This window comes from Phasianus colchicus, chromosome 16 (genome assembly GCF_987193195.1).
Source record: "Phasianus colchicus chromosome 16, bPhaCol1.hap1.1, whole genome shotgun sequence".
Taxonomy (NCBI): Eukaryota; Metazoa; Chordata; class Aves; order Galliformes; family Phasianidae; genus Phasianus; species Phasianus colchicus.
Genome location: NC_143451.1, coordinates 9149046 through 9158931, shown reverse-complemented (window position 1 = coordinate 9158931; position 9886 = coordinate 9149046). Strand labels below are relative to the sequence as shown.

Below are 9886 nucleotides of genomic sequence, written 5' to 3'. Positions count from 1 at the left end.
AGAAAACCCGGATGTGAGCGCAAGACGGAAGCTGGAAAGGCCGCGCGCCCCACCGCCCTCAGCCCAACAGGAAGTGAAGCCGGCAGCATCCCCACAACGACTGCGCATGCTCACACTGAACGTGCGCTGAGGCTGATGGGAGGCGCTCCGTGCGAGCTTGAGCGTGAGTGGCAGGTAGCGAGACCGGTGAAATTTGCGGGTTGGACGGAAGTCCCGCCCACAGCGGGGGGGGCATTGTTGTGGGTGACGTCACGGACGGAGGATGCAAGAGCCCCATTGGCTCGGGCTGGGCGGCCGTGCGCCGGGCTCTTAAAGGGCGACTGGAACGCGGGCCGCGCCGGCCGGCCGGGCGGGGCCCATGGCGAGCACCAGCAGCCACCTGGTGAGTGCGGGGCGCGGCGCTCAAGCGGCGGTCGGCTGAGGCTGCCGGCGGCCGCTGCGCCGCTGGAGAGCGAGTAGGCCCGAGCGCCGGGCCCGGCCCGGCCGTGAGGGGGCGGGCCGCCCGCGTCCTGCACGCTGCCGGGCGGTGGGGTCGCGGAGGGTTTTTGCGGGCGGCCCTGCCTCTCCGCCCCGCACGGAGAGCCGCCGGGCGAGCGCCGCGCGGGGCCGGCCTCGGTGCCGCCGCCGCTCTTCCTTCCAGTCCCGGAGGTGGGGCGGCGGTCGCGGTCGCTCCGTTCTTCCGCGGCGCTGCGATGGGGCCCTGAGAGCGCCAGGTGAGAGTGGCGATGGGCGCCCGAGCTCGGCCCGGCGTCGCGGGGAAGCGGAGCTGGGCCCGGGCCGCCCGCGGCCTCTCCGTTCCGGTTACGGGCAATGGCGTGGCTCCGCTGGGCCGCCTCCTCCCCGCGCGGCCTCTGCCCCTGCTCCCAGGGAGCCGCCTGCGTGCTCGGTAACGCGGTTCTTCTGTAGCAGGAAAAAACGCGTCGGGCAGACTGACGGTGATCCTGGAACACCCCTTCAGGCAGTTGTTTACGTTCGGCTGAGAATGTAAAACTCGAAATTCCATTTTGTGAGCGCTGCTTAATGTGTGCAGTTGCAGCTGATAAATAGAGGTTAAAAATGGTAAATCTTACTTTGCATTGAAGATTACATGGCATAGTTAGTGCAGAAATTCCCTTATGAAAACAGTAGGACTTTTTTTACGTGGTTGTTTTGTGTTTTGTTTTGTTTTTTTTTACAGCAGTAACGACCAGCATTCAGTGATGTCAGTGTAACCAACTGACACCAGTGCGTCCCTTATGTGTGTGTGGATGCTGCTGTGCTTTCAAGTCAGGTGGTCTTTCAAGTGGCTTCACTCCCCAGCGCTTCTGTGAGCTGCCGAGCTCCACTCTGTAGCAATCTTTTTTTATCTGAGATTGGTTGAGGAGGATCTGCACAAAGTCTGCCATAGCTGTGTTAATTCTCAAAGCCTTGTTTCGTTGTATGTTCTACTCTTTGTGCTTAGGGGTTTATTTTTTTTAAGGGTGTTGCATTTAGTTGTATGTATTGGCTGAAAATGAAAGTTGATATGTGGAGCAGCCCTACACAGGAGGCCGTGGAATACTGCATGGAGGATTATGAAATAAACTTATGTTCTGTTATGAAAATAATTAGTTTTGCACTTCTGCCATTTGATATAGCTCCATGTGGCTGTTTGTTGCTATTAGAGAAGACTTATGTTTGCATGAACTGGCTTAAACAGGGAGCACACTTCCCTTTGTGCTCCTGTCCTTGCTCATTGCTCTTCTGTTTGTTTGTTTTTTTTTCCCTCCAGATACTTCTGTTTCTGTTCCTTTTCTGTGAACAATTCATATCCCTATAGGAGATGCATGCCAAAAGAGAATGAATGAAAAACAAAATTGGCAATTGCTTTTTGTTTTTAAAAATATATATATATTTATTCAGAGTAACTTAATTTCAGTTCCTTCTCTTCTACCCTGTTTAACATTTCTCTGCTCAAGTGACTGTACTGACTGGCATTTGCAGTCAGAGATGCTTTGATTCAGCCAAGCTTTCTGTAGTTCACATGATATCAAATGTGGGAAATGCAGTATTTTTGAAACTCTTAGCAAGATACAGTAAATACAGTCTATGTGATGAAATCAGTTCTGTGATCATTTTACAAGAACTGCAAAAGATGGGGGATGGGGAGATACAGCACAGCTTTGAAAGAAACATTGCAGCATTCCTGTGTGTTAGCTTTTGTGTTCAGGTACATGGAGGCAATTACCTATAATGTTCTTTTTTGAAGCTGTGGTACCAAAGAGAGAATTGTGTTTTTAACCAGGAAGCAATTTTAGTGCTGCTTTAGTTGAAGGTGTCAGTGTGGTCATAGTTATGTACTGTTCAAGCCATTATAAGCATCTTGAGGATTTTTTATCAATAAGTTTTCTTCTTCTTGAAATGAAGATGTGGAAGAATTTATGGCTTTAGTTTCAAAAGGCCTAGCAATTACTACAGTGCAAGTTTCATTCCTCCAATGCATCTCTCCTGGTAAAACCTGTAGTGTAGTCACAGATATGTCTGAACAAAACTGTTAACATGTTGTTTTTGTCCCCTCATAGGATTAACATGAGCTATATTTTTCAAAGAACTGGTTTCTTAATCAGGTTCTGCATCTTCACGAGGAGTTGGACTAGGCTATAGTAAGAGTTCTGTTTGTAATTATTTGTAGGTAAAAAAAAAAAATCATAAGTTTGAAAGCTTTTTTCTTATACACGTATCTACTTAATATGATTTTCTCCTGGGCTTTCAGGACTGTGATTCTTTATCACTCATGTATAGACTTTTCACTAGGGTAAGTTTTCTGTAAATCTCTTACCAAAGCAGGCTCCAGGAGTAGAAAATAATAAAAGAAATAGATGTTGAGAATTACAGACAGTGCTCAAAGATGAAAAATAGATTAAGCTAAAGAGGAGTGACTTTGTAGGTATTACTGTTTCTTACATAGGAAGTGTTAGTAGCTGTTGGGAAGGAGACAATTCAGAGATAGTCTGTATGTAATAGCAGTGATCAAGTAGATCCAGTGTGTGGATAGGTTTGTTTCAGTTGGTTTTCAGTTCTGTCTTAAAATGCTAGAAGCAGTGTCTGTTTCATATAGCTGTTGTAATTGTGCAAGTAGGTTGTGCTGAAACTTCTGAAACATGCTGCAGCCTTGGGCTCATCACACTACTGTAAAGCTGATACTGAAAGTAAGCAGTGAAGGAGCTCTTGGGAAGGGATGCTGATTGCAGAAGTACAGACAAGTTCTGCCGCACAAAACCAGGAGTGCAGTCACTGTTTTAGGCTGAGAAAACTAATAAATTTTGAAAGTAATAGAAATAGATTTCATCTATGAAGATGTGAAACAATTTTGAAATCTGTTTTCTAGCACTGAACTTGTCTTACCCATTTTTCTTTTAGAAAAGCTGTCTGAATTGCTGTAAAACTAGCACGTTTATGGCCTCAAATCAGAGTCAGAAGTTACTTTTCAATATGGGAAGAACAAAACACCAGTCAGAAAACAGTTCAGAAGAGAAAATCCTTCTCTAAGTTCCTCATAGTGGAGCTTTCTAAAAAATTTGTACAAGACCAAGGAATTACTGTCTGTGATATTTCTGGGAAAACTTTTTGCGTGTTGCCAAGTTAGGTTATGTATATGCAGTTGAAAAAAAATGTGTGGGCAGGGGGGCAGTGAATTCCTTCCCCTCCTTCCCTTTATGACACCTTATTTGCAGGTAAGCCTGTGGAAAGTTGCCAAGGCCTGGGAAAGGGCTGATCACAGCATGCACTAAACACTGAAGTAGAGGCTGCTTTTCCTGTGTTTTTTAAATATATATATAAATAAATGCAAATATATAATTGGCAAATATTCTGTAATTCTTTATAGTAGCAGATTGCAAGGATTAACTTGCTTAGCACATTCTTCTGAAAAGAAAGTACTGAATTTGATGTTCAGTTCTTTAGCAGTTGTGGGAATTCATTGTAGTTCTCAATTGCGCTGTCCAACCTTTGTATATTCTGTCCACATATTGCCACTTCCCTAGGGCTACTTCTCTACTCTTCATTCATAACTGCTGTCTCTCCCTTCTAAATCCTAGCACTGCAATCAGGAACCTTGTACAGGAAGTTCTTTTGTGTTTATTAGCAAGCCTTATCCATGGTGCACAACCCCCCAAGTATTGGGGTGCTTTGTCAGCTCCTGCAGAATGTGATCTAGATTTCTTGCTGTTACAGATGGCTTCTTGTGAGCTGGGCTGGATCAGTTTGCATGAAATGAATTCTCGGTGGCTTGTTTACATTTATAGCTATTTGGGCCACAGGCTGACTTCAGGTTCTTAGAGATTTTTGTGGTTTCCTGTTTCTGATCTGTTTTGAGGCTTGGGGTGCAGGGAGAGGTTTGGGCAGATGGTCTTTAATAGTCTCTGCCCCTTAATAAATAGATGATAAATAGATGGTATGCAGATTCTTACAAATCCTTTCATTACCTTTAATCCTTACCTGAACTTGGAATTGGAATCTTGTACATTAGTGGCAGAAAATACTGCAGTATTTGTCAGGTTGTTATATTTAGGAGAAGGCATTTGCATGAACTGTAGTGTTTGGGACAGCATTGCTGTGTACGTAATAAACTCATTGCTGTGGAAACATTCATAGTAGATAATATACCATTATTTTCCAAATTAAAAATCAAACCAGTCCGACAGTGTAGAAGTGTTCCTTGTGCTTTCAGATTCTAGTCTATCGACTGTACTTTTGCTGATGCTATGTGAATCCAATTTCCTCTTTATTCACTTATAGTTAAACTGTGATGTAGATCTGCTACAGAAAGTAAAGGTGTGCTGGTAGATGGGCAGATGAATTATGAAGGAGGCAAAGTGTCAGAACTGAGCTTTGTTTGTGTTTTGGGATGGCTTTCATATGAACACTAGTTATGTCTCTCCAGACTTAAAAACGCTTCTTTGTATACCATGAACTTCCTGAGAATGTGCATCCAGAAAACCAAAAAAGAAAAATCAATTAATTTGATTCTTCAGAATTACTCTTCTTGATTCATGTGGATATGTGACTCCCAAGGATATCTTCAAGCACGAGGCAAAAACCTGCTGTAGAAGTGGTGATTGTGTTATTTTGAGCAATCTAATTGTGTCTTAAAACAATACAAGGCCTGTAAAATGTTGCTCCTCTCATTCTCACAGGTTATTGCAGCCTAGCATTATGTGGGGTTTAACTAAGGCTTATATATATTTGTTCTTGAAATAGTTCCTGTATCTTTGGAATAACAGGTCTGCTCAACACTGCCTGCACATTATTGTATTTTTTCTTTGAGGCTCTTAATACATCATGCAGGCTACATTGTGTGGATTTCTTTTCTTGTTTTTGTTTCCCACTGTTGCAGAGGTCGGACCAGTTAGGGTAGAACAGCATCTTTGCAGAATTATCTGTTCTGAGCTTCCACTTCACTAACATTTAACATCTTTAATCTTGAAATACATTATCAGGATACAATTTTTAAAGTTGTTACTCTTTTCTTTTAAACAGTGCTGATTTCTGTCACTACATCTTGTTAGAATTTTCTTTTTTGGAGGGAGGGGAGTGGTTTTGTACAGTGCTGCAGGACATGCACACCTGCTGCTAGAGAGGTTTCAAGTGACGCTGCATGGCGATGAGCATAACTGTGTGTTGGTAGGTCAGAGATTTGTTTAATCAGGTGGCTGGCATAATAGTCTGTTCAGATGACCAAAAAGAAACAAAAAAACAATCCACACTTTATATTACAGTGCTTTTAAGAACTTGCATGGTTATCCATTAAAAAACAATATCTTAAGCAATGGATGAACTCAAAACTTCTGAGATCAAAAAATTTCACTTCAGATAGGATTACTTGTCTTCAGATCCTGTTCCAAAACTAAGCAGTAGTAAGAGTCCTGCTGTAATTGGAATGGAAACTTTCAGACTGTTCCTTTAAATGTATTTATCAGTAGCCATTTATGAGCATTCAGAACAATCTTGATCAATATGTATGGGTTTTGACAGATTGGCTGGCTTTAGACAATTCTGTTGACTGCTAGTCTGTTTCTTCAAGGCAGATGGGACTGATGGACAATTCTTGGGGTTATAAGCTGGATATTTAATTTTCTGTTAACATTTACGTGCTGTTTGAACAATTGCTGATGCAGCTCTGTACAGCATAACACCAAACACTAATCTTCCATAACAGTGGTGTGTTTAATGCTTTTTTTATTACTACAAGTAATTAATACTTGGCGTTGGGTTTGTTTACTGCATTTTGAAACGATTGTCTTACAGTGTTTGTCAAAGTGCTTTTCTGTAGGAAAAAAATCCTGTTGTCCAGGCAAAGTATCTTTGGTATCTTTGTAACTTAGCACAGTTTCTTGTAAGTGCCAGATTTGTTAGGCTTTTTTAAAAAATGGATTTGTGTGGTACCTAAAAGCAGATGATACCGTTTTTGTGTTTCAAAGTAAAAGTTTGGTATCCCTTCCTTATCAGATTTTTTGATGAAGTGTTTTACTTCACATTTTGAGCTCTTTTCTATTTAATAAGTTATTAAAGTCATTGAAGAAGACAGAGTATTTGCCAACCAGGTATACCAATCCATGGCTGGTTTTCTCTAACGTATTCCACTTTTTTTCAGTGAATAAATGTTGAGTGTGGTTCTTCAAAGCCTTTGACGTTTTTCCCTAGATTTCAGAACGTGGAAGCATGCTTCTAGGTTTGTTTTCCAAACTGCTCCCCCCCCAGTGGTATTCCTTCCTGATTGTGGAAATAAGTAAACTTTTATCAAGCTGAGTGTTCAGCTTGCATGTTTTCATATGTCCCCAAATTTCTATGGTGTTTTACTTTTATAATAACGGTCATGAGTGCTGTATTTCTGTGGATGAGCAAATTACTGGTTGTGTAGTATATTCAGAACTATTGCTGTATCTTAGCTTAATCTGAGTTCTCCGAGATCCATTTTGTGTTTGATTCTTGTATTACGTTCATGAGATTTAATCTGACAGTATCTAGTTATTTTTTAAGGCATATGAATAGATGTTCTGCTTTTCTTCAGGCAAATATTTTAATTCCTTGAAGGAAATAAGTGTTGACAAATACATCTGTTTTAAAATTATTTAAATTGATTGGCAAACATCTAAGCATGTGTAAGTCAAAGCTATTGTAATACAGTTTCATAAATTGTTCGGTGCATTGTTTCTCCTATCTACACACATTTTTTTAATGGAACAGTATCCTGTTGGTCACTTGTCAGAAAGTCTGATAGTTCATTTCTTGACAGAAGTTTGGAGACTAAATAGATGTTAGGATATCAACATGGCTTCACCAATGGCAACTCATACTTGAGAAACTCTGAGGCCCTTAATGATGGAGTTACAGCGTCACTAGATAAAGGAAGAGCACCTGGACTTGTTTGTGAGAAGCGTTTGACACTGTCCTGTGTGACAACCTGGTCACTATATGGGAGAAAAATGGACTTGTTGGACAGGCTGCTTGCTGGATAAGGAATTGGCTGGATGACAAAGTTGCAGTCAATGGCTCAGTGGGACTGATGATGGAGTGGCATTCCTCAAAGATGGGTGCTGGAACTGGTGTTATTTAATGTCTTTGTAGGCGATGTGAACAGTGAAATTGAGTGCATCCTCAGCAAGTTTGCAGATGGTATTGAGCTGAGTGGTGCAGTTGACATGCTGGAGGGAAGGGATGCTATTCAGAGCAGCCTGGACAGGCTTGAGAGATGAGCCCATGCCAACCTTATGAAGTTCAACAAGGCCAAGAGCAATTCCAAGCACAGATACAGGTTGAGCAGAAAATGAAAAAATGAAAATGAAAGCAGCCCTGAGGAGAAGGATATGAGCCAGACATGCATGCTTACAGCCCAGAAGGCCAACCATATCCTGAGTTGCATCACGAGAAGTGTGACCAGCAGGTCAAAGTGGGGTGATTCTGCCCCTCTAATCCGCTCCTGTGAGACCCCACCAGGAATAGCATCCAGTTCTGGAGCCCCCAGCACAAGAAGGTGGTTGAGCTGTTGGAGGGCCATGAATATAATCAGTGGGCTGGAGCCACCTTCCCTATGAGGAGATGCTGAGAGCACTGGGGTTCTTCAGCCTGGAGAAAAGAAGGCTCCAGGAGGATCTTTTAGCAGCCTCCAAGAAAGATGAGGAACTTTTATAAGGGCATGTAGCAACAGAAGAAGGAGGAATGGTTTTAAACTGGAAGAGGGTAGATTTAGACTAGATATCAGGAAGAAATTGTTTACTGTGAGAGTGGTGAGACACTGGATCAAGTTGCCCAGCAAGGTTGTGGGTGCCCCCTCCATGGAAGTGTTCAGGGCTGGGCTGGGTGGGGCTGTGAGCAACCTGGTGTAGAGGGAGGTGTCCCTGCCTGGAGCAGGGGGCTTGGAACTAAATGATCTTAAAAATCCCTTCCAACCCAAAGCATTCTATGATTCTGTGATACAGTGTTTTGATAGAACAATTGATGTTCACTGTAGTTTGAGAGCACACAGTCTGTTATTGTTCTGGGTTGCCTTCGTTCCTGGCAGTCATTCTGGTGTAGCAGCATAGAGAGGATACAAAAGGAACGCTGATGTTGAAGATTTAACTTATTGATATGGACCACGTGATAATCATTATGTCCTCAGCAAGCTGTTCCTGGAAGGAATTGGAGTAAATGAAAAGTGCTACCTGTTCTGTGTTCTCTGCGCTAAAAGGTAAGACTTGTTACTCTGATTCAGTGTTTTTTTGTATCTTAAGTCATGTTTCTTGTTGCTGAGCTACCATGTTTTTGCCTGAATTCTCATTTTAGATATTCTGAGGAACGATTTGAGGATATACCTTCAGAGCCACCTCAGTATCTGACCTGATGGAATATGCTGGACCCTCCAGGGTGTGTTGCACACTGGCCTTTGAAGCGGAGGCTGTCACAAATAGGTATTGGAAAACCTGGAGAAGGTAAATATTTTCATTTTGGGATGAGGGGGAGAATGCCAGTGGGAAAGTAGTGTATAATGCCTGTTAATTGCCCTTTCTTCCTCTGTTTTTCAGATACAAGATCTGTGTTGCATTCAGTTGCTACATCTTGTCAACCCTTTGAAATACCAATGTGCCATGAAAAGAAATATAACTGCCTAGCTGTTCATGTTTTTTCACTTTGTATTTTACAAATAAACCCTTAGAATAATCTAGATTTTTAATGGTTAATTTCTAAGCGATATGAAATAAGCTTCAATTTAAGAATTATATTTTTGTATGACAATATCAAAATAATGTATAGACATTTCGAGCCAAATCTGTGTGACATACTCTGTCTTTAGCAGAATCACAGTACTGATAAATAAGTGATCTTATCTATGAAACTCCAAACCAGCTGTCTGGTGAAAGCGATCACTTTCTCTCAATGTGAAATAAAAACTTCATCTGTGCAATTAAGAAGGGATAAATAGATGGGCTCCTTGTTTTTATTTGAAGATGAATGTTTTAATTTGGACTTTGAATCTTGGATTCACAGATCTTTCTGTATTAAGGAGCTATGTTTGGTAGAGATGTAAGCGCTGTGAATCTAAGAGGTACCATGACACTTGTGGAGGAATCTTACACTACATCATATAGTTTAGGTTTTAAAAGCCTCTCGGGCTCCATTTGCAAGTGAAAAAATATAATTCAGTAGCCATCCTAGATTGCTGCTGTGTTGCTTTCTGAATCAGGTAATTTATGAAGCAGGCTTTCCTGATGTAGAGCATATGTGTTTGTATCAGCTTCTCTGTCTAATAGTCTCTGGACTTAGCGTGGTTTAACCTAATACTCGTGACATAAGCTACTCAGTAATTACATGCAGTATGACTTCTGTTGAATTGCAGGTGATCCTAATTTTTGTAGTCCTGTGCTCTCTGAAGCCACAAGGCTAAGGCAGT

General features: G+C 41.9%; 1 protein-coding gene across 5 annotated transcripts in view; it reads left to right on the top strand.

The window, feature by feature from the left end:
- The window catches only part of PDPK1 (3-phosphoinositide dependent protein kinase 1), a 31045-nt gene continuing 21159 nt past the window's right edge, over positions 1 to 9886 (top strand). Inside the window, exons 1-2 of one of the 5 annotated variants that reach the window (XM_031606659.2) lie at positions 8622 to 8686; positions 8782 to 8927. Coding sequence is in view for 3 of the 5 variants with exons in the window: in XM_031606662.2 (XP_031462522.2) it covers positions 136 to 174 (39 nt within the window). In the remaining 2 variants the exon portion in view is untranslated. Of the gene's footprint in view, positions 175 to 228; positions 383 to 8621; positions 8687 to 8781; positions 8928 to 9886 lie in introns of those variants that run through there. The other 4 variants (XM_031606662.2, XM_031606654.2, XM_031606661.2 and 1 more) reach the window with 4 other exon arrangements.